We start from the raw sequence: 25,219 nt of genomic DNA on the forward strand, positions 1-25,219 counted from the left end.
TCAAGCACTACCGTTATTTAGGGGTCGTCATTGATCGCAACCTGTCCTGGTCAAAGCATGTGACTGTGTTGTGAAACAAACTAATCAGTTTTGTATATGTTCTTCGTGTTATAGCAGAACTGAGATGGAGCCCTTAAGAGAAAAGTCTTCTGCAGTTATGCAAGGCATTGTTTGTGGGCTATATACGGTACAGCTCACCTGTACTTTCCGGCATGCGGACAACGTGCCTTCGTACTTTAGAGAGCCTTCAGGCACGAGAACTGAGAATATGCCTTGGCCTGTCACGGTGCACGTCAACCTCTGGCACTATAGAGGAGTCCCGCACCTACCCTATACAGGTTTACACGTCCTGTGAGCCTCTTCGAGTGCACCTTTGTCTGCTGACCCGACATGCACAGCACCCATTGTCTTCGCTACAAGTGGGCCGACCAGGCTGTACCTATTCGCGATGCCTCGATATGCATAGGCACATAATCCCTTCAGGCTTCGCACCTGCCGTAATCCCTGCAGTGCCTCCATGGACATTGACTAAACCGCTGGTGTGCCTTCACATACGTGGAATTTCGTATAAGTCGCGTGTTTCTTATATTGCCCTCAAGCAACTCACCTTGGCACATTTGGATGACCGATACAGCGACTCTGTGCACATTTACACCGATGGATCCGTAACTTCATCTGCCTCAGCTGTAGCCTTCGTGATCCCTCAACTCGGTATTTGCCGACAGTACAAATTAGATCATAGGTCTTCTTCCACAGCTGCAGAACTTGTTGCTATACAAGAAGCCATAAAATTTGTGAACGACCAAGCACCGCGTAAATGGACGATTCTATCTGATGCAAAATTAGTGCTTCAAGCTATCCATTCTTGCCCAAGAAGAGGCTAATTTTACAAGTTAGCGCGAGGAATCGTCCAAGTATTTGACCTAACACACAGGAGCGGTACCTTGATTACACTCCAATGGATTCCTGGACACTGCGGCCTGGTTGGCAACGAAACAGCCAATAGCGAAGCAAGAGCGGCAGTATACAATGCTCCTATGTACGTCAAAGTACTGTATTCGCGAAGTGACGTCAACACATTGTTGAGATCACTCATGCGCGAATGCGCTGCCACTTACTGGTCGCTACCAGATCACCGGAATAAGTGCCTGCGGGAAGCAGACCCCGGTATGACTTTTCGTCTTCCAGATAAAATCATCCGAAGACATGCTAATATACTGCACCGAATTCGCCTGGGCGTCGCCTTCACTCGCCACTACACCTACCTAATCGGCCATGCAGGCAGCCCGAATTGTGAACGCTGCCAAGTGCGCGAAACGATAGCTCACATGTTTTGTGACTGTGCATTATACGTGGCGCAAAAAAAAATGCTAACTGGAACGTTGGCAAGCATCGGACGAACACCTTCAAGAGAAAGCCACATATTGTCAGCAATGAACGACCAAACAGTGTCAAAAACTACTACAAAGGCCGTTCTAGACTTTATAAAAAGCACTGGACTAGAATCTAGACTATAGGGTACTATGCTAAGTGGCTACTGTACATACACACCACCTCTTCTTGTCCCCATCATCACCCTTCATCCCTCTTTCCTTCCCCTTTCCCTTATCTTCTGTGTAGAGTAGCAGGCTAGAGCGAACTAGCTCAGGCCGACCTCTCTGCCTTCTAATAAATTCTCACTCTCTCTTTACTCTGGATGGAAGGATGGATGGATGCTATGAGCGTCCCCTTTATAACGGGGTGGTGACAAGTATGCCACCAGGCTCGAAAAAAAAAAAAGAAAAAAAATCTTTTTTCTTTTTTGCTGTTGGCCTAATGCCTCTACTTCGATAAATTCTATCTTAATGGAAAAAAAGGTAAATTTTCAGCTTAAGTTCTCTGCCATTTACGGCACACTGTCCATATTTTATTTTTCCAATATTTATTTTTGTCCTTTCTCTCTAATTTTCTGCCACCAATACTCTAACCGTCTCTTACTTATTTCAATCGCGGGTGTGTTCAGCTTTCCATTGTTGTCCCTAAAACCCAAGGCTTCCTGTAGGCTCGTGCCCAAACGTACACCTGGGTGGATATCTCCACATTCAATCGGAACATGCTCCGCCGTTTCGTTATCTTTCCCGCAGCATGTGCATTGTTTTTCTTCTTTACTGAATCTTGCTTTATAACTACGCGTTCTAAGGCAACCTGATCTCGCTTCAAACAGTAAAGCGCTTCCCCTTGAATTATCGTAAAATGCCTCCCTCCTTATTTCATTTTTGCCCTTTCGGTAGTTACTCAAAGCCGGTTTTTTCTCCATAGCTGCCATCCAGTAAATCCTCTCCGCCTCCCTGACTTTTCCCTTAACGCTCTTTGTTGACATATGGCTTACAATACCAGCCGTATATTTACTAGTGAGTCTTCTAGTTCTTTTTCTCCACTGTGTGTCCACGCTCTTCCTATACAAATAACGGAACACCTTCTCTGCCCATCTACTCTCCTTCATATTTCTTAGCCTTTCTTCGAACCTTATTTTGCTCTGCGCTTCCCTCGCCTCAAAACCTGCCCACCCCATATCGCCCTTTACAGCCTCGTTTGTCGTCTTCCCGTGAGCACCCAACGCGAGGCGTCCCACAGTCCTTTGATTTACATCCATTCCCGATTGCACCTCTGCCCTCATGCACACCACTGAGTTCCCAAAAGTAAGCCCTGGAACCATTACACCCTTCCACAGACCTCGAAGCACCTCATACCTATTGTATCCCCACAACGCTCTGTGCTTCATTATTGCCGCATTCCTCTTTCCTTTTGCTGCCGAGGCTTTTTCCTGTACCTCCATGTATCTATCACTCTCATTTACCCATACTCCAAGGTACTTGTATTCACTTACCCTCGGTATTTCTTGGCCTTGTATGGACACCGTCTGATCACAGGGATCATTGAATACCATCAATCCACACTTCGTTACACTGAATCCTAGTCCAAGAGCTTCACCTTCCCTTCCGCATATATTCGCCAGCTGCTGTATATCATCTCGACTGTCCGCAAATAAGACGATATCGTCCGCATAAAATAAACCTGGAAGCTTCTGCTCAATCATCATGCCGCCCTGTTTGTGTGACAGATTAAAACCAATGTTGCTACCTTCTAGCGCTTTTTCTATACTCACCATGTACAGCATGAATAACAGCGGGGACAAAGGACATCCCTGTCTCAGACCCTTGCTAACCTCAACGTTCTCTTTGCTACGCATTCCTTCCCACTCTATGCAAACTGTATTTTCTCGGTATATCTCCCTCAAAAGCTGTATACAGTCGTCGCCCATGCCCATTCCTTTCAATATATCCCACAAAATTTCCTGATTAACGTTGTCGTATGCCCCAGTGATGTCTAGAAAAGCCACGTACAAGGGCCTATTCTCTATTTTAGATATTTCTATACACTGAGTGAGAACAAACAGGTTATCGTCTAACCGCCTGTCGACTCGAAATCCGTTCTGAAGTTCTCCCAAAATATCTTTATGTTCGGCCCATGTTTCTATTTTCATTTTTACTGCTTGCATCGCCAACCTGTATAGTACCGATGTAATGGTTAGTGGTCTATACGAGCGAATCTTGTCCTTTTCTCCCTTGCCTTTATAGATTAAGTTCATTCTACTTTGTCGCCAACTGTCCGGTATTTGTCCGTCCTTTAAGCTTTTTTTCTACTGCTTTTAACAATGCTTCTTTAGTGTTATGTCCTAGTTCGTTAATGAGGCTAACGGGAATCCCATCCAAACCCGCGGCAGTGCGCTTTGGAATTTTTCCTTCGGCCTTTTTCCAGTTGAAATTATCAAGTACTAGCTCTTCCTCTGTTGCTTTCTCCGCCACACTTTTACTCACCGGGGAGATCCCCTGGACGCTCTTTTGAAACGAATCGGCTGTTACCTTTTGGATGTAACCTAGCGCTTCGTACCCTTCCAATTGATTTCCTCCTTCACCTAGAATATGTTGTTGCGTTGTGACAGACTTCCTACCTAGCGCCTTTATGTGGCTCCAAAAAATCCTAGGCGCGGCCTCCTTTTTTTCGTGTATCTCTGTCATCCAGCGTTCACTTTCACCTTTAATTTTTGCCTCTACCAATTTCTGTACAAGGGATTTTTTCTCTAAATATATTTCCCATATTTTTTTGACTTCGTCCTGCGGCCGCTTCTCCTTTTTTGCCTTTCTATGCTCCCGTGATGCTTCGCGTCGCTTCTCGATCGCCTCCCGGATTTCCCTGTTCCACCAATTTTTTGGCTTCCTTTTTCCTTTCCAGCAAACAGTTTTCTTCTCTTTCCCTATCTCCTTCGTCATTAGATGTAACAGCTCACTATACTCCCAGTCCTTGCCTGGTATTTCGCCTACTTCTTCCTCGACTCTTGCGGCTATATTTATTATTTGTTTGTCATTTAAATACGAGCTGCCAGACTTTGATTCCATGCTCATATTTTCAGTTTCGTATCCCATTTGTAATGTTATTCGTTTATGATCACTACCCAAGCTGTTAATGCCTTCCTCGTCTATCCTCATTTCTGTCAGTTTGTGGTAAATTCCTTCAGTCATGAGACAATAATCAATACTTGATTGCTTGTTTCCGACTTCCCATGTGATCTGGCCGTCACATTTAGGCCCCGTGTTAACTATCTCCAGACCCATGTTGCTCGCAAAGATCTAGTAATAACTTCCCATTGGTGTCTGAATATCCGTCAAGGTCATGTATGTGGGCATTCATGTCCCCTAGAAGGATGATTTCGGCCCCATTACCAAATTCCTTAATATCCGCACTCATGCAATCCACTATCTCCTGATTCTTTTCTCTGCAGTTATTCCCCGTCCACAAGTAGGCTACCCCTAGCCACGTTTCCTTTCCACCTACTGTGCCCAGAACCCAGAGGTGCTCTGAACACGTCTGTTTCACTCTAACCCATTTGGCTCCGCGATGAATTAGCATTCCTACACCCCCACCTTTCCTTTCCGATATGGTCCTGTTACACCCTTCCCAAACATAATTTTCAATATGTGGTGGCTCTTCCAAGTCTCTAAGGTGTGTTTCTGTAACCGCATACACGCCTATCTGTTCTTTGTTTAACTGCTCCTCAATCTCTAACCATTTTGCCTTCTTTCTGCCACCCTGCATGTTTATGTAACTAATTGCAACACGCGCCTTTTTCCTTTTTCTTTTACCTTTTTTCTGGTTTTTCGCAATTCTACCTGTCAAAGCGTCCTCCTGGTTGTTTTCCCTGTTACGAGCTACCCCGGACTCCGAAGGGCCCGTGAGCCCCCCAAAAAAGCTACTGCGCGTCCTGCCAGTCGCCAGCCCACCTCGTGTCCAAGCCTCTTATCGAAATGAATCTTGTCTCTTTGGAATCCACCCCACCTGTGCACTTCCCTGTTTAAATCCACTACCTCGAAACCCTTCTCTCGACTAATTCGCCATATCTCTTTGTTTGCGTCGACAACCGCTCTTTGCAGGTTGACGTTGCGTACTGGTACTTCCGGTACTGTGCATACTACAATTTGCACCTGGGGGGACACGGCGCGCATGTCATCCACTCCTTTCGCCAAGGTCGTCGCTAGTCCTGACGATTCTTTTTTCAGGACGTCATTTAGCCCTTCCGCAATTACAACGAGGTTACGATTGTTAGCTTTAGCTGCGAGTTGTTCACCCGCTTGACTCATTACTGTCCCCAGCGTTTGTCCTGGGAACGTCCCTATCGCAACTCTCTTGTCGCCTTTCACCCTTTCTTTGATTGCCGCTGCGCATCGGACTAAATTTAAGTCACCGGCGATGATGACCTGTTCAGACATTCCTTCTGAAACCTGCACCTGGCTGCTGACTAGGTGACTAGCGTGAGTCACGGCTGCTGGTTTGCTCCCTCCCTCCCTCAAAACTACTTCCCGGTAGCTGGGCCCTGTGGCCAATGTATCTGCCTTTGTCATGCCTGTTTCCTTCATCTCTCCCGCACGGGGGGTCGTCGCCATATTGCTTCCGCCGTCACCTGCGTCTTCGTTCCCTTTCACGACCTTCGATAGGCCCTTCTCGGCTGACCGGAGCCTTTCTTCCATGGCTGACGTTTTCTCTCGCTCCTTCGCCAATGCATTCTCTAGCTCTGCGATTTTCTCCATGAGCCCACTCTGGACCGCCATCATATTTTTCATTTTCTCCTCGAACTCGCACTGTCTACACTTGGCGTCATCTTCTGCTTTCTCCTCCGCACTAACTTCCACCTTCCAACCTACCCCGCACTCTGAACACTTTACGGTCTTTTTGACCATGGCTAGCTCAGTTTACCGATGCCCACGTGTTAGAAAACTGTACTAAAATACACTGGTCTAAGCCAAAAAGAACCACAATAATAAATAAATACGCTACACTTCACAGCACCTGCGCATGCACGTGGTCGGTCTACGCGCAGACCTCAGCCACGTGGTGGCTGGAGAAAAAAAAAGACACAGTACAAAATACTAAAAAAAAAACCTACACCGTAATAGACCTAATCAAGCTTTACGCTAGCGCCTTACGTTCTCATAACGCTACAGACAGAGGCAAGCTGGAAACATGCAAAAACACTTATCTGTAGCTGTCATTCCGGAGCTCTCCAAAAACACGTCCGACCTCTACCACACTCTCCGTCCGACCTCAAGACTCTATTGATTACAAGTACCGCCATCTAGTGGACATTCCAAGAAGCATCTTTTCATCATATATTGATTAAATACAAGTAGAACCATCTAGCGGACATTCCAAAAACTAAACTTCTCTGTGGCACATACTCGAGAGAGGTGGTTACTACAAAGGACGATCTGGTGACATCTTAAGGAGATTTTCATCATATATTTATTATATACAGGTTCCGCCATCTAGCAGATATTCCGAGAAGCATCTTTTTATTATATATCAATTATATACAAGTACTGCCATCTAGCGAACATTTAAAGAACTAAATAAAGTCCACTGTGGCACATACCTGAGAGAGGTGGTTACTACAGAGGACGATCAGGTGACGCCTTAAGAGGCTTCGCCCTTATACATTAAAGACAAGTGGTGACATCATCATCATCATCATCATCATCATCAGCCTGACTACGTCCACTGCAGGACAAAGGCCTCTCCCACGTTCCGCCAGTTAACCCGGTCCTGTGCTTGCTGCTGCCAATTTATACCCGCAAACTTCTTAATCTCATCTGCCCACCTAACCTTCTGTCTCCCTCTAACCCGCTTCCCTTCTCTGGGAATCCAGTCAGTTACCCTTAATGACCAGCGGTTATCCTGTCTACGCGCTACATGCCCTGCCCATGTCCATTTCTTCTTCTTGATTTCAGCTATGATATTCTTAACGCCCGTTTGTTCCCTAATCCACTCTGCTCTCTTCTTGTCTCTTAAGGTTACACCTATCATTTTTCTTTCCATTGCTCGCTGCGTCGTCCTCAATTTAAGCTGAACCCTCTTTGTAAGTCTCCAGGTTTCTGCTCCGTACCTAAGTACCGGCAAGATACAGCTGTTATATACCTTCCTCTTGAGGGATAGTGGCAATCTACCTGTCATAATTTGAGAGTGCTTGCCGAACGTGCTCCACCCCATTCTTATTCCTCTAGTTACTTCAATCTCGTGGTTCGTCTTCTGCGGTTATTACCTGCCCTAAGTAGACATAGTCTTTTACAACTTCAAGTGCACTATTACCTATCTCGAAGCGCTGCTCCTTGCCGAGGTTGTTGTACATTACTTTCGTTTTCTGCAGATTAATTTTAAGACCCACCTTTCTGCTCTCCTTGTCTAACTCCGTAATCATGAGTTGCAATTCGTCCCCCGAGTTACTCAGCAATGCAATGTCATCGGCGAAGCGCAGGTTACGAAGGTATTCTCCATTGACTCTTATCCACTATACATAGTAGTGACATAGTAGGATTCAAACCTGGGTTCACTGCATGCCAGCCTGGTATTCTACTGCTGATCCACTCAGGTGCTTGAGACTCGTTCACAAACTTGCCTTAGGCAGGCTTGATGTCGGGAAAGGAATTGCGTTAATATGAGTAATAAAGCGTTTTAGAACAGCTGTCACAGGTCCTGTTAATTAGGGAGGCGATCACCGGGCTAATTCCAATGGCCGAAGTACCGGCCCCCCGGACTGCACCACGAAAGTGCGGACTATTTAGAAATGGTCCTGTTTGGCGCGCCAGCAGACGCCGGCTGTGGCCCAAAAAACGAGTCACAGTCGTGAGTTGATAAACAAAACCAAATTATATTCTCAAATATGGCAGATAAAACGATACACACATATGCACACTCGACAATAGTTGAATACGATATGTCACCAATCAAACAGCGTACTACACAGTACAAACAGCTGTACCGGAAACAATGGACACAACAATATGTGCTACAATGCAATCACATGCACCGAACAATCAAGACACTTAAAGACTCAAGAGTTTGAAAACTTGTTCAGTCCGAAGTCTTTGGAACAAAGTCTGAATAATACCCTTCCAAGAATCGCTCACTCAAAGTCCAGCGCTGTTGTCGATCCGCTGCTCCCGAAGTTTCTCTTCCAGGAAACCTCGCATCTTCAATTGGCCGCTCTCCAAGCACCAGACTCCTTCGCCGGTAACACGTCGGCTTCCCACGCGATACGATTGCAGGACGCGTCTTCGCTTTCTGGAGGTAGTCTCACACTATTCTTCTGCTGGTAGCAGCAGCCTTCACCCTTCAGGCGGAAACTCTCATCACCTGCTTTGTCACTAAAGACAGAAGCCTTCGCCGACACGGCGGAATGACGCACCCTTGCGCAAAACTTTCTTCATCTCCTGCTTTGTCACTAAGGACAAAACCTTCGCCGACACGGCAGAAAGACCCTACGCACACTGGCGCAAACTTCCTTCTTCCCCTGCCTTCACGCAGGGGTGTAAACTTCCTTCTTTTCCCGCTTTGTCACTGAGGACAAAACCTTCCCCGACACGACGAAAACACCCTACGCACACTGGAGCAAACTTTCTTCTTCTCCCGATTTCCCTTCTCCGCTGCTCGCTTAAATATCTTTCGCGCTAGATTCCAGAAAATTCAAATCATTTCGTCGGCAGGATGCACAGCCAAGGCTGGGGAAAGGGTGAGAGGTTTCGAGAGCCGTCTGCGACATGTGACGCAACTCTGCATTACCACGCCCCTTTCCTTCGAGATCTTTCTAGGGCTTGCTCGGCGGCCGATGTGAGAAGGTTGGTTGGCGAAACTATGCTTCAGAGGGGGAAAGACGGCGGGCCCGGGGAGTCTTTGGATGCTTGTTTCCTTTTTTGGCATTGATCTTGAGGCGCCCTTCCAGTGCCCGGCACTGTCACTGTCGCCAGAACTCGGCGGCGCGCACACTTTCTGAGCGCTTGTTTGCGACAACTGCAAAGGAACAAACAGGCATCGTGTGATGCTAATGCTCTAACAGGTTACAAAAGCTTGTTCTTCATCACCTATTAACTGCGGCACATACACACTTCAGCCGTAATTCTTCATCGTTGCCAACCACTGAATGCAACACAAAATTCGCACGAAATTCATTGCAAGTATTTAGCGGATTCCACGCTTCTCCAAAGAATGACGAAGGATAGCATAGTGTATGCCGGCCTGCTACACGGAAATTATGATTATTTATGGTGTAGTCGGTACCCAGCAAGTGTGCTTCTAGCATTTACCGAAAAAGTGTTTAAAAAAACCTTTGAGAGGCCGCTCTCCATGCTTTCGCTGTGACTGTGCTTTGCGTTCCGTGCAAGCTTGGTTATTTTTTGCCTTGCATTAACTTGGTTTAATTGTGCAGGCATAGGTGTATCAGCCGAGGGGGCAAGCGCCCCCTCACTGAGAAAAGTTGGGGACGTGTGGCCCCCTCACTTTCCCCATTTGTCACTCTTGGCTGCTCGCTGCGGAAACCAACAAGGCGAAATTTATCGTCACATCAGTAATCACTCCATTATGTTCTTACGGGAGAATGAAAATGTTACGAAGCTATGTTACAACATATTGAAATTTTGTCGGTATTTCCACTGTGATGCAGGCTCCTTGTGGTAATGGTTGCCTATGCGACGCTTTTGCATATTGTGCTGTAGTATTGCAGAGCAGGCAAGCCCTATAATATTGCATCGCTTGTTTATGCTTTTATTATGCTGTGACTGGTTGATGCAGTTACGAATGGGAACGACCAAACTTTTTAAAGACCGGTCAAAACCTTTGCTGAAATATTTTTCTTTGAAAAAAATATATCATCAGTGCTGCTGTCGAAGCTGTTGTGAGCCTATGAGTGAGACTAATCGTTTTTTGATGTTTAAGTTATTTTGTACTGAAACACCAAAAATTGTTTCCTCTTTAGTCTCTGATAAACTTGATCAGCCTTGCTTATGGTAACTTGGAGTTATAGCAGCAGATTGCAAAGTGGTCATGAATAAAGCAGTGAACTGGAGCTCAGTGGGAAGCTCGGCTTTTAAGCTTGCCCCTCAACTTGACCCACAGGACCGGGGAGAAGGTGAAAGGCCATGGTTTTTATCACTATGGAGGCTTAGTTAAGAGTTGGGCTGGTTGGTTTTCACTCAACTTGAATTGTCTTTTATAGCTCAAAATACATCTAGGACAGCAAAGAAGCGCACACGTGCAGCGCTGCTTATTTCTCTCTATTCTTTCTCTCAGCAAGTATGAGCTCACAGAGATGTAGATGCGCACAAACTACTGAACAACGTTATGCTGCTAGTGGAAATGTTTTATCATACTCATAATCCATCTCTCCAGCTGCTATACGTCGCAGTTGCTTATATGATTGGCAGCTAGCCTACTTAAATTACCTTTAGAAGGAGACGCTCTCCGGCTTCGTGATGTCATGTAACAAGCAGGTGATTTTGTGGTGCACAAAATTTTAAATGCCTTAGGACCAATGGCAAACGATATGCTGTATCGAAAATAGTTTATTCTTTTATTTTTTATGTGGCTGGTCGCCGAAGAGAGCGGATGCGCATCACGTCGGCTTCGTCTTCCAAGAACTATTTGTCTGTGATTTTCGGTCATTCAGCCCATGAATTTTACAACAACGCGAGCGGAAAGTGACCAGGATTCCACTGACGCGAAAATTCAAGGTGGGAAAGGGCTTTTTGCCGGATTTGAGAGGTTTTCAACCCGCGCCCCTTTGGCCCGACGCTCACGAAAGCCGGCCACCCGACTAGACGCGCTGAGCGTCTCCTCTGACGCGGGCGCTTTCTTCGCCCAACAACAATGGAAGTCCAAGTGAACGGGGAGGATATCTCCCCCGAAGAGTTTCTGGAGGGCACGGATTGGTGCACCATCGGATCTAAGACCCAAGTTAAGCGCCCAAACGCGCAGAGCAACACCCAGAACGGAGCCCCCTCCTGCACCGGCGAGGGAGCAGACTTCAACCGACAGCGTTCGCGTCGACAACTGCGTAACATCAAGCAGCAAGTCATAAGAAAGAGCAAAATGTCACTACTCCCACGGAGCGATTTCAAGATCGTGATACGACCACGAGGAGGCCTCAACGTGGCCACCACTGGAACCGTGCGCCTCGCATCGGCGATTTACCGCGCAGCCAACGTACCGGCTCATGAAGCAGGGCAGGACACGGTGTGTTCCAACAATCATCAAAACATCATCGTCGTGAGCACACCCCATGCCTCTCACGCCGATAAGTACAGACAGCTTCAAGCCATCACCATCGGCGACCGCCACCACGAGGTTAGTGCATACGAGACGGCCCCCGACAACACGGTGAAGGAAATAATCAGGGGCATCCCGTTGGAAGAAGACGCCAAGTCCATTCATACCAGCATCGTTCACGCACGTAACCCTTACGCCTTGGCAGCCAAACGGCTCAGTAACACCACGACCGTCATAGTGGCGTTTGAAGGACCGCGAGTGCCCACTTACGTCAATTATGGCGACGCTCTCCTTCGCTGCACCTTGTATCGCAAGCAAATCGACATGTGTCACTGCTGCGGGAGACTTGGTCACCGCATGGACGTGTGCCCAAAGCCTAAGGACAAAGTGTGTCGTGGTTGTGACGCCGCTAACCCAGGCCCCAACCACCAGTGTTCCCCCCATTGCAAGCTGTGCGGGAGCGCACACATAACGGCGGACTGCAACTGCCGTGCAAGGTACAAAATGCCCTACATCGTAACGAAGAGACAGTGGGAACGACGCAGGGCCAACGAGGAGGCAGAGGCCACTGCCACCAACTATTCCACCAGCAAGCCCCGCTCAAGATCCAGGACACCCAGTCGAAGCCACTCCCGATCTCGTAGCCGCACACCGGGACCCCGAAAGCAGCAGCAACGCCGAGCTTGCAGCAGAACACCCGGACGGACCCCAACGAGGGACGTGAAGGCAACTTATTCGGTGGGCTTTGCAGATGCGGTCAAAGGAAAACGCGCAACAAACGCAGAGGCTGGCGGCAAAATACACACTAAGATAGAGGCGGAGATAGCTCACTTAACCCAGACGATACAAACTATGCAAAAACAAACTGAATTCATGCAGGCACAGATTCACGCAAAGGACGAACTCATACAAAAGCTCCAGTCTGCCGCTCACAGCGAGACTGATCAACAGGCAATGCAGGAAACACAAGAACTCATAGAGGACGGTGAGGTCGAAGGCCCTGATACTAAACGCGGGCCGGTTATCTCCCTTAAAAAGCCAGTACGTTCCAAGCGTACGCGCACAGCAACTGACGACACCGAGTGAAGGCACTCGAGGCTCGCGTGAGCAGTCTCGAGGGAACTATCACCGCGACTATCACGCGTACGATTCAACAGAGCTTGGAGAGCATTTATCTCGGATTGTCCAGATTGGAAGCTGCCAACAGCGCGCTGGTGACGTCACATAGTGAAGCGGCGCCACACATGTAGTACCACATAACCATGGCAAGACACCATTCGAAACAAAAACATACAATATGGCAGTGGAACTGCAGAAGTTACAAAAACAAACGAGCGCACCTACAACAATACCTGAAAACGATCCTCGAACGCCCAGACGTCATCATACTGCAGGAAACAAACGGCCCCGCCAAACTTTCAGGGTACCACTCTATAACAGGCAAGGAGGAAAATCCAAACGTCACCACACTGGTCAAGCGAGAGCTCACGGTCATCGAACACGACACCCATGTCAAGGATATTGAAAACGTCCTCGTAGAGTTAATTCCACCGCATAAAACGCCCGACAGCATCTTCGTACTCAACGTCTACAGCAGTCCGAGATGCCGCAAACACCGCTTTCACGTCCTCTTCAAACGAGCACTCGATATCGCCCAGGGGCAACAACTCTTCATTGGAGGCGACTTCAACGCGGTGCATACGGCGTGGGTTTACAAACACGATCAGCCGAAAGGCAGGCATTTGTGGGAAACGGCGCAACTCGCCGGCCTCGAGCTGGTCACTGACCCAGCGGCAGCAACTAGGCAGGGCAACAGCGTCAGCACTGACACCACGCCTGACCTTACCTTTACGTGCAATACACGAAAGGTGACTTAGAGAAACACCATGCAAGACTTGGGCAGTGACCATTACAATATCTCTATAGAAGCAGAAGGCGGCCCACAGAAACACAATGCCGGTCGCCAAATGAAGATCACCAATTGGGAACTACTACGAAAAAATCGAGACAAGCAACATATTGAAGACATCAAAGACATTGAGCAATGGACCGAGCAACTTCGGCGCGACATCGAGAGGGCGACGCAAATGATGCCGTCAACAGCTGGGCTTGATAGAATAGACACCTGCCCGGTTACCGCACATGTGGCAAGCTAAGACCCAACTGCATCGCCGTTGGAAACGACAACGACATAATAGGAGACTGCGAAAACGAATAGCATAGCTCAACAAAAAAATAGAAAAGCACGCACTTAACCTGCAACAACAGCAATGGGAAGAGAAATGCGCGCAGATGGATGGTCAGCTCACTACGAGTCGCACATGGCAGATATTGCGGTACCTCATAGATCCCGTGAACACCAAGACCTCACAGAGGCAAGGCATATACAAAATCATACGAGGGAACGGAGCAAGAAACTACGGGAAGCGGAACTCCATTACATATTCCAAACGCCCCCACAAGTACATCCGGACTACAGGGGAGAAGGCAACGCCATCCTAGACGCAGAATTCTCAATTTCCGAAATCAAGGCGGCCCTCGTCAAACTTAATACCAAGTCAGCCCCAAGCCTAGATCGAATATCGAACAGGGCACTGCGCAACCTCGATTACAGATCGCTGGAGAAACTCAAAGATTATATTAACGAGTGTTGGGTGCGTGGAAAGTTACTCCAGCCATGGAAAGAAGCACAGATCATACTTATACCGAAACCCGGCAAGAAATTTCAGCTGCAGAACCTGCGCCCTATCCCCCTAACATCATGTGTAGGTAAACTGATGGAACATGCGTTCCTCAATAGACTAGCAGATTACCTCGAGGACAACAACCTATTATCACACACAATGATTGGGTTCAGAAGACATCTCTCCACACAGAATGCTCTTCTGCAACTAAATCATCAAATCATAGAAAATTCTGGGTGCTCAACGAGAGCCATCCTTGGCCTGGACCTGAAGAAGGCCTTCGATAACGTTCGTCACGACGCCATATTGCGACAAATAGACAGATTGAACCTCGGAATGTGAGTGTACAACTACGTCTGAGACTTCCTCACGGGAAGAATTGCACGCATGCGAGTGGGACAGCTAGATGCAAATCAAATCAACATTGGAAGCTCGGGTACACCGCAGCGCTCGGTGATCTCGCCGATGCTCTTCAACCTCGTCCTGCTGGGGTTACCCGAGCGATTACATCAAATTGATGGACTGCACCACACGCTATACGCGGATGATATTACGATCTGGACGACAACTGGCAGTGACGGAGAGATCGAGGATCGCTTACAGGCGGCCATAGAAAGTGTGGAACATTACCTCGTAGGCACGGGACTCACCTGCTTGGCCGAAAAATCCGAATTACTGCTATATAGACCAGTGAAACAGGGACGCCCGCCCAAAAACTACGTACCTTCAGAAAAACAAGAAATCAAACTAACATCATCAAACGGCTCACCAATCCCAATGGTAAAGAAGATCCGGGTACTGGGGATGATCATTGAGCAGAACGGCGGCAATGGGGAAGCACTGCGCAAGATAATGGCAAAGGCCACCAGCACGATGCAACTCATCCGACGCATCACGAACAAACATGCGGGCATGCACGAAGGCAGCGTCATACGACTCATACAAGCCTTTGTTATTTCACAACTAATGTACACGGCACCGTTTCACAAATGGACAGTTGCGGAAAAAGACGAGCTAAACGCCCTGATACGCAAGACGTACAAGTTCGCGTTGGGACTGGCGCCCGGAGTTAGCACCAGCAAACTCCTAGAGCTAGGGTTGCATAACACCCTCGAGGAACTCGTGGAGACACAACAAGTTTCCCAGCTCGAGCGCCCATCCAAGACCCGCCCAGGCCGACACCTACTCAAAAAACTTGGCATCACGTACCATACGCAGCACGGCATCAAAGTCGAAATTCCAAGATCGGTACGCGAGCAAGTATACGTGCCCCCATTGCCTCGCAACATGCACCCCCAACACCAATACGGGACGGCGTAAAGCCAGGGCACAACGCATACTCAAAGCTACTCCAACGACACTGAAGCGGTTTTCACTGATGCTGCATGTTATACCAATAAAAAGAGTTTCGTGGCGGTAGTTACTGGCCATCGTGGCAAGTACATCACAAGCCTCACTGTGAACACGGCACACGCTGAAGCGGCAGAGGAAGCGGCTATAGCACTGGTCCTCACACAGACCAATGCCACATACGTGATTAGTGATTCGTAAACAGCAATTCGCAATTTTGCCAACGGACGTATCTCGCAAGAGGCGTTTCACATACTCCAACGACATCCCATACATCCAGGAGAGGTCGACTTCGATAACCGAAGGCACCTGTTATGGATCCCGGCACATACCGGACTGAGCACCCCCAACGAAGCGGCTCACCGCGTTGCTCGAGGCTTCACTCACCGAGCATCGCCGGAGGACGACGAGCCCCCGCGGGGAACTGCAGACATCTGGGCATGGCAGGGAACTGCAGACATCTGGGCATGGCAGGATCGTATGACCAGGTTTCACGACATCACCACACATTACCAGTTACAAAGATGCATATACCCGTCTCCTCACGAAAGGCTAAACAGAACGCAAGCGGTACACTTCAGACAATTACAAACAGATTCATACAGAAACCCTAGACTCATGCACGTCATGTCTCCAGACATATACACAACAAACAGATGCACGTCATGTGGCGAGGTTGCCACCCTTAGTCACATGCTGTGGGAGTGTCAGGGCCTAATAAACAATACGAACAGTGCCGATTCATCTCACTCTTCCACCGCCAGCCTCCGCTCGCGTTGGAAGGCCGCACTGCTCAGCTCGAACCTGACAGCACAACTATGGGCCGTCCAGCGTGCCGAGGAAGCCGCTTCAAGACAAGGTCTCGGAACCGCATCCGCGGTGGGGGCCCAGGCGCACTAAAGAACGCCGGACTCGTATCGTCTGGATTCGACAAATAAAGTTTATGTTCTTCTTCTTTATTTTTTATGTGGTCGTGCATAAGTGGTCATTACGTGATGGATCATTTTTGCGTTATTTGTTGCCTCGCGTAACAAGTTGGTGCTGTGTGCGTGACAAAGACTGTTTACACCAAACATATACAGCTAACGACCATTTCGGAACGAAGCAACAAGGAATACTTTAACGTTATAATCACCCACAATTTGTTCTTTCAAAGGAAGATTTTGTTTTCACCGTTTGTCGTGCTGTATTTATGCAGGTGCCTGGGGGCCCCTTAAAAAATGTCAATACAAATGCCATGAGCGTAAACAATGTAGTATGCCCCTAACATCACAAATTATACATTTTTAAAGAAAAGGGTTGAGAAGATGATATTAAGTTGATATATAACAATAGCAATATTATTAATAATTACATGCTCCAGAAACTGTTCATACTATTAGCAAACAAGGCAAATTATAATACACACAAGTCTGAATATATGAAAGGAAGTGTAATGCTTATTATGAAAAAAATATAACAGCAATCATTTGTTGTAAAATCATGGTTGATCCCCCCGTCATGAGCATAGGCATACAACACGAAAGTAAACGCGCCTTTACAGGGGTAAATAAATGTTTACTGTAATTTGATAAAGGAGAGTTGTCCGAATGTATATTTTGGTGTTTAGCAGCTATAGCCCCGTTCAACATGAATGTATGCTCGTTCAAGCTTGATGCATCTCTATCCCAATGACTAACATCCATAATAAATTTATTAAACAAAATATTGTAGTATCTGTGGATGTTAACCGCCGCAAAGCATAATCTGAGAAAGAGCCGTGATAGCAAGATGAGTGTCGCATATTGGACGCGAAAATAGGGCTAAGGGCCATTGAACGTCGTTATATTTATCCCCCATATTCACAGATGCTGCTCGACTCGACTTCCATCCTTCACTAGACAGAGTTGAGCAATGCGCCACCGCTCGGCTGAAAGTAACGCTGTGCTACTCAAGGATCGCAGCAGATTATCGCTAACATGCAGTGACTTGCCGTGCCTAGAGAAGGCACTCCCATCGGCTTTCTCAAGTGAACGTGAAGCGTTGAGTGAAGAGACGTTCTAGAATACGGGGGTAAATCTCCAGGCGGACGAGTGAGGTAAATTTGCCTCCCCTCTTGCCAAAGAGTTTGTATGCCACTGCGCACAGGGTCAATTTCTCTTCTGTCTGTGAACACCTTAAAGAACCCATAACCAGGTTGGAAAATTTCAAGCAGGCAAGAGGAATGCATGCACAGAGCGCTCACGATCTCATCTGCCAAAATTCACAAGGCTATATATGGGCGCCGGAAAGAGGTGAAATGCCAGACTGAAGGGGGCGTATACAACAAGGAATGGTCCTGCATGTGCCATAGTAGTATGTGACACTGCAAGAATTATTCGAGGCGACGTGTGTAATTTGTACGATTTGTTGCCCGAATAGATGTACAGTAAATTGATTGATTGATATGTGGGGTTTAACATCCCAAAACTACCATATGATTATGAAAGACGCCATAGTGGAGGGCTCCGGAAATTTCGACCACCTGGGGTTCTTTAACGTGCACCCAAATCTGAGCACACGGGCCTACAACATTTCCGCCTCCATCGGAAATGCAGCCGCCACAGCCGGGATTCGAACCCGCGACCTGCGGGTCAGTAGCCAAGTACTTTAGCCACTAGACCACTGCGGTCGGGCTAGAAGTATAGTCGAATCTCATTAATTTGAACATGTTTAATTTAAACCTCCAGTTAATTCGAACTCATGATGAGGTCCCGTCAAAGCTACGTGTGTTCTAGTGGGCGAATACGCCCAGTAATTCGAACACGCAAGCACTTGCAATGGTTAATTCGAACATACCGCGCTCCGAAAATGCTATCAGCATCCCGCCCAATTTCACGGCGGCACCTCCGACACCGCAACGCTGCGTGCGAAGAAGAGGAAAAGGAAAGAAAAGGTTGCATTGGAATGTGTTCTCTCTCTCAAATGCCGATCTGCTACGTGCACCTGCCACGTAAAGACCCTTCTCCTTCCAATGCCATGTGCAAAGAGAGAGAGGGAAAAAAAGAAAGCTGTTGCAAAGTGTGGCTCTCTCTCTCATGCGCCGTTGCCACGCTTCGCCTTTTTTTGTCCCTGCCACGTAACCCTTCTCCTTTCAACAACGCTCGCGAAGAGAGAAAAAAAAATTCGCCAGATCCCACGTATTTGGGAATTAGCTTTATGCGAAGCATGGGGAGGGAAGGTGACCGTGTTGCATTTTTTTTTGAGCAACACGTCATGAAATGATGCTAAATATATGTACGAATGTTGCACGCAGAGACATATGTTGAAGAGTTGTAGATGTTTATATAACCAGTTTTCTACTTGCACAGCGATGTCAGCTGGAAATGTGTTTTAACAACACCACAAGCCGATATGAAGCGCTGATGCTCGGGGAGATGCAGGTCCTTGACATTTCTACTTAAATCAATTTTAACACATGGCACCTCACCACATTTGACGTTAACCCGACGTGACAGCTGTATGAAAGGAGTACATATGTAATGTTTATAAAATTGTGTAGGCAGCACTGCAACCACTATTGACGTTTCATGAAGATTAGCGTCTATTTGAAAAGTAGTTCCGAAACCTAGCATAGCTCTGTGGTAGAATGCTTGAATGCCACACAGAATGCTCGGGTTCGGTTCCTGCTGAAACCATGAAATTCATTATTTGCATTTGTCGGGTGGCCAACGCTGCCTATGCTAGGTTTTTAACACTGACATTTATTCTATGCCTTCGTTGGGTCGATGTTGCCGATGTCGGGTATTGCTCACACGTTAAAGTTGCCCATGTGTGTTCTCGTCGTTCCTGGGTAGATACTAAGTGTTATTCACCTGTGGCACATACCCGCTTACTAGCGGCACATACCTACCCGTGAGTATGTGCCACTGTCTGACGGGAAGTGTTTGACGACATACGCGATGGGATTGTGACATTATTCATGTCTTGATCAGTGCGTCATATTCGTCAAATCATTTTACCCTCCCATGCTAATTTTCGTTCATGCCAAGTTAAGGGGGTGACCACGAGAGCATCCAAACGTTAGCGCCTAGATAGATAACTATGCTCAAAGTCGCCGAGGTTCGCTAAGAAATGCTTCGCATTTAAAAAAAAAAAAGCTGCCGTGGAGTGTTGGTTCTCTCTCAAATGCCGGTCTGCTTCTTTCTGCGTAGAGACGCTCCTCTTTTCTCGTCACATGCTGGCCACCCTGCAGCTTTGGCGCAGAGGGTAGTAGCGAAGATGCAGTCTTTAGAAAGTGTCAGCGCTGGACATTGCCGCATGAAACTTCTCTTGCCAGGAGAATGCTGAAGCTGGAGTAGATTTACTTTTCAAGCTGCGGGCAGAATTGATTCACTCATTGCAAGGAAAACGTGTGCAGACGCGTATAACCGATCACTTCAATTAATGAAGGCTATCCTGTGATTTGCGAATAAATGTAAGTCTTCTGAAACTTCTCTCTCGTGTGTTAGTTCAATGCACATGCGCCATTGCATGGGGAGGCCTCCGTTTGCTTAGCTTTCATTAATTCGAACTTCTTTTAATTTGAACAAATTTTCGGGCCCTTTCGAGTTTGAATTATCGAGATTCGACTGTATGAAGGTTTGCAGAAATGACAAAACATAAAAACTGAATACATGTGTGGTACTTTTTGTTAACTTCTTATCGAGCGAGATGCGAGACTAAGCTGCCTACATTTTCTTTGCATTGGTGTTCCCGCCGTTCCAGCGGTGCTACGCTGTGTGTTGTGTTAAGGATACACGATCCATGCCAGCCTCTTCAAGCATGCGCACATAGATGAATTACTCCCCCAGAGACATGCAGTACAATACAGGGAACAATAAAACGATGTAACATCGCTTGTGTGCACGACCTGGCATGGGCATGTCATGCAAATGTAACCTTGTTTGCACATGACGTGCTGATGCGTCCGTGCCATGTGATCCTCCAGCTCAGAGTTGCTCCAATACTGGATACGACAGGGCAGGAATTTGGCTACCGAAGTCTACACCGGGCCAGTGCCAAATGTTTCAAGCTAACCTCCTTGCATCATGCTTTCGCAGCTTGTAATGAATCAATTAAAGGATTCTTGTGGTGCAAGGCTTTTCATTGTGCACGCAATGATTTCAAATGTCTAAGTAAAATTTCTCATGTAACCAAGTAAAGCACTGTTTAAGAAGTAAATGACAAACAAAACAAAAACCATGTGGACATCCTTTGTTTTTTATTAATGTACAGTTTACCTTCTGCCGATTGCACTCCACGATTTTGCATTCGTTCTTTTTCATCTTGCCGCCGTACAGAAGCACATTCTTTTCCCTGTGAGCAGACAGCAGGGAAATGCCAAGCAGACAAAGCGACATGGATGAGTAGATGTGTAGAGGCTAATTGGCGTTCCCGATAACTAAGAGGTTTTGTGACCGTGCAGAAAGAAGCATAGGGTGCACCCCATAGAGTTCCGAAAGTTAAATTTTTCCCGCTAACATGAACACTGGTTTCAAGCAGTACTGGAAAGCGAAATTTGAGGTTAAATAGCGTTCATATATGCACGGATTTTGAAAATAGGCATATATAGGAATTCAGGTACGAACGTAAAAAAAAAAAGAATTCGTAAGCACTATAAAAACACTATATAAGCTCTTCTTGACCTCCAATTTGTGCTCATCTACCAAAGTGCTCATATACCAAGATAGAAACACAATAAATAAAATAGGCATTTGTTGATAATCCGCTCTTTAATAACAAATTTGGCAGGCCATTGTGGGGGGACTTTCGATTGATGTCAACCCCATTTGAGGTTTTCATATGTAGCCCCCAATGAAATTCAACCCACGCTCTTGAGCTTAGCAGAGCGGATGTAATAAGATAACATGGCGGGTAAATTAACAACATGCCTGATGTTGCTTGAAAAAGAGGAACACCCATTGTAGTTTCGTGTTATCGATGTACAAGACAAATGCTGACAAACGTGCTACAACAACTGCCAGTCAGCAGCCACACGGTGCATATTGTAAGCTCCCAATAAGCACATAACTACACTGTTCACTTAGAGATGTCGATTCACACTGTAATACTTGGGAAAAAAAATGTAAAGATGTGGCATAGGCAGCTTCTCATTGATTCTGGGTGGCATCTGCCAGAATTTTCGTATCATTTCGAGGTGTGATTTTGTGACTTAAATGGCCATTTGTGCTTCTTGTACAGTATTGCTTGCTTTGATACTTCACTTGCTGTTTCTAGTGAAAAATGTGATCCTAGGGTTCTGTATGTTACTTAGCGAAGCTGTTAACCTCACGACTCCAGGGGAAGTATTTTGGCTGGGTTCACATCTGTATGTAGACAACAAGAAGTAGGGCAAGGATAGAGGATGCTAATGTAGATGCACAGTGACTAAGCAGCGAAGGTGAGGCGGCACCATGTTTAGACCAGAGAAAGATAGCGAACAAAGTGGACAGGCATCGACAAGAGCAATGCAGCAAATGCATTGAAAAAGCACATGCAAGACTGTCACTATCTGGTGGGAAAGTAGCAACAATGCTTTGCTGGTAATCATATGAATGCCCCACAAATTTTGAGGGAGGTTGGCAACAGGGACAAAGGGGTGCTTACATTTACCTCCTCTTCACTGTATGTGCATGCCTCTTCAAGTTACGTAAAATTATGGAAGCAGTCTTCATAAAAAATGCTGCTGAAAGTTGTGTTAGCACTTCTTCAGTGTTATTATCGTCTGGGGAACTCAGTTTTTTTTTTTTGGATAGATAGATACATTTTTTCTAGTGAAGTCAGTTTTTTCTGATAGATACATTTTGGTTTCGTTTTTTGAAAGTTTTTGAAGCTTTTTCGTCATACCTATTTGCTACCTATCCGGGGTTAAGATGCTAAATTTTACTAAACTTTTTTTTGCTTTTCTTTCCTTTTTGAAAGTGTGTGAAATTCCTACATGGCGGTGACTGTGCACTTCATTTAGGTTCACTTTTTTTTATGTTTCAAACTTTCAGTTGTGTGTAAGCGCTCGTTCTGTATACTTATTCGTTCTTGTTGTTTGTGCCGCTTTAACCATAATGACACAAATTTTTGTCTCATTTGAAGCCTCTCACTTGCCTGTTAACTTCGCAAAAATATCTGTACTCACATTACTGTACCGTGCACATGAATAGCCCTGAGACGGCTGTACTAGTTCATTAGGACCAGAGAGTGAGCTTCGCTATTAAGCCTACTGCCACATTGTACATTGTACTGATGATAATGATGATCTTTTTCACTGTGCATCTCTTGGTCATATATTTTACTATTGTTTGCAATGCCAAGGTGTAGTTTCCCATACGATCTTTTTGTGTTCTACTGCGTACATCTTGGAAGGGGCATTGTTTTTTTGCCAATTAAATGAAAGGACTCATGTAACAAGTTTGCTTATGTTTGATAGCTATGACAAATTATTTTTGCAGGAGATTTGTGAGGTAACTGAGCTCAAAAGTAATGTCATTGACATCTGCGGTAAATGTACCAGCTGCTTCCAGCTCAACTGGTTATGGTTCCTTTTGTAGCCATTAGAGTTGTAACTGGGTCGATTTGGCCTGCAAGGAGGACCATTTGATACCATTTGAAACCAGTTAGATTCCTAGTTACGCATGTTCACCTGGGTTAGAAAGTGTTGCAAACCTTTCAGCATTGTCCCCATCCCGATAAGCTGCTGTTAAAGTCTGTTTGTGTAAGTACCTTGATGGTCAAAGGCTTAAGTTTGGTAAATGTGCGGCAAGCAATGTCTCTGTTGCCATGCGTGCAGGTGTAGGCCAGAGTGAGTACATGGTGGCCGACATGGTGGACCTGTTCCTTTTGCTCATACCACCTGGAGGTGGCGATGAATTGCAGGGTGTTAAAAGGGGCATTGTAGAAATGGCCGACCTTATAGCTGTGACAAAGGCTGACGGCGACCACATTCCCGAGTGCAGACGCATGGCTGCAGAGTACATCAGTGCACTCAAGTTCATGAAGCCTCGAAGCCAGCTGTGGAGACCCAAGGTGTGTTCTCTGGGGCCTTTTATGTGGAGATTTGCTTATGCTACATAAATTACTCGCAGGTTCTTCAGGTGTCTGCAAAGGCCCATGTAGGCATCTCTGAATTGTGGGGTGTTGTGCAAGACTACAGGAATGTGCTCGAGCCCACTGGGGAGCTGGACCACCGTCGCCAACGGCAACGAGTGCGCTGGCTGTGGACTTACGTGTGCTCCGAGCTTGAGCGCCGGCTACGTAGTCATCCAGAGGTTGCCACTTGTACAGCTGAACTGGAACATGCAGTCATTGAAGAAACCATCACACCTGGCCATGCCTGTGATGAGCTAATGTCACACTTCTTCAAGGAAAACAGCTAAAGGTGCTACAGACATCACACTACACTAGTGTCCACTAGGCAATGGCGAACGGCAGTGGAAAATTTGAGCAGACTATGACTGTGTATGTATTCATTTGCCGCAACAGCAGTAACTTCTTATGCAATGCAAGACAGCATGAATGGTGTGTCCACACCCTAATTATTAACGATACATCATTGTGCAATAGAGCTACAATGGAACAGCTTTTAATTGCTGCAGAGCTAAATAATTTAGCTACTCACATACGTGTTGCCATGAATTCACAATTGCTCAGCAGAAATAGTCACTTAATGGTGTGAGAAAAACAGGAATGAGGCAGGTGTCAGCCGGTATAAGCAACAGCTGGCCACCTTGTGCAAGTCACCTTTGCCTGAACCAGGCCAATGTTACTCATCTAATAATGCTCATGTCTCATGTCATGAGCACCATTATTAATACATCACTGCATGAGAGTGAAACAGCATGTTTAATTACCTGAATTTCTTATGTGAAAAAAAAAAAAGAAGTCTGAGAATGTGCAATACAATTGCAGACCACTTGCTGCAACAGTGTAAGCGTGTGCCTTTAATGCAAAAAACCAGGCAACAAATACATTTACACCCTTACTAAACCTCTTTGGTGTCACGGATTACAGGCTGCTGTTGCGGGTGATGGACGGTTTTGGGACATTAAACCCCACATATCAATCAATCAGTGGGTGATGGACTGAGACAAGACTCGGTTAACAAGAAAACCCATTTAATAAACACTCACTTAAAAAAATACAAAACATCTATAAAACAGCTATAGTAATAACTCCAAACTAAATTACAATTAACCTACCAACAGACCCCCATACATACTAAACTGTTCTAAGAATGTCAACGAAGCCCCACTAAGCTTGCACTCCAACATCGCTACACATTAAATCGTCCTACTCAACCCCAGGCATCTCTAGCCTCATAGTTCCGTTAAAGATTCGGGCCGACCTTACTTGTCACCGCTGATCATCTTGACGCCAGTGTCCTGATTGTTCGTGTCCGGTATCTTTTGGGGATCTCGAGGTTCTCTACAAACGTCGCTGTACCTGCCTCTGCCAACCTGGTCGCTTGTCGTCGTCGCCTGATGTCGATGCTGACATGGGGGAGGCCTCCAAAATTAGGGCGGTTAAACCTAGTGGCCGCAGGCGATACCCGGTGCTGCATGCTGACGTGG

The 25,219-nt window shown here is 46.5% G+C and overlaps 1 protein-coding gene across 2 annotated transcripts in view; it reads left to right on the top strand.

Annotated features, from left to right (window-relative positions):
- LOC119178515 (methylmalonic aciduria type A protein, mitochondrial) overlaps positions 1 to 24,715 on the top strand; it is a 39,231-nt gene extending 14,516 nt beyond the window's left edge. For both annotated transcript variants that reach the window (XM_075882299.1, XM_075882298.1), the window contains 2 exons: positions 23,440 to 23,675; positions 23,735 to 24,715. In XM_075882299.1, the coding sequence (XP_075738414.1) occupies positions 23,440 to 23,675; positions 23,735 to 24,025 (527 nt within the window). In that variant the 3' untranslated portion in view covers positions 24,026 to 24,715. The remainder of the gene's footprint in view (positions 1 to 23,439; positions 23,676 to 23,734) is intronic.
- Positions 24,716 to 25,219: the final 504 nt, after the last annotated feature.

This window comes from Rhipicephalus microplus, chromosome 2, assembly GCF_043290135.1.
Source record: "Rhipicephalus microplus isolate Deutch F79 chromosome 2, USDA_Rmic, whole genome shotgun sequence".
NCBI classification, from domain to species: Eukaryota; Metazoa; Arthropoda; class Arachnida; order Ixodida; family Ixodidae; genus Rhipicephalus; species Rhipicephalus microplus.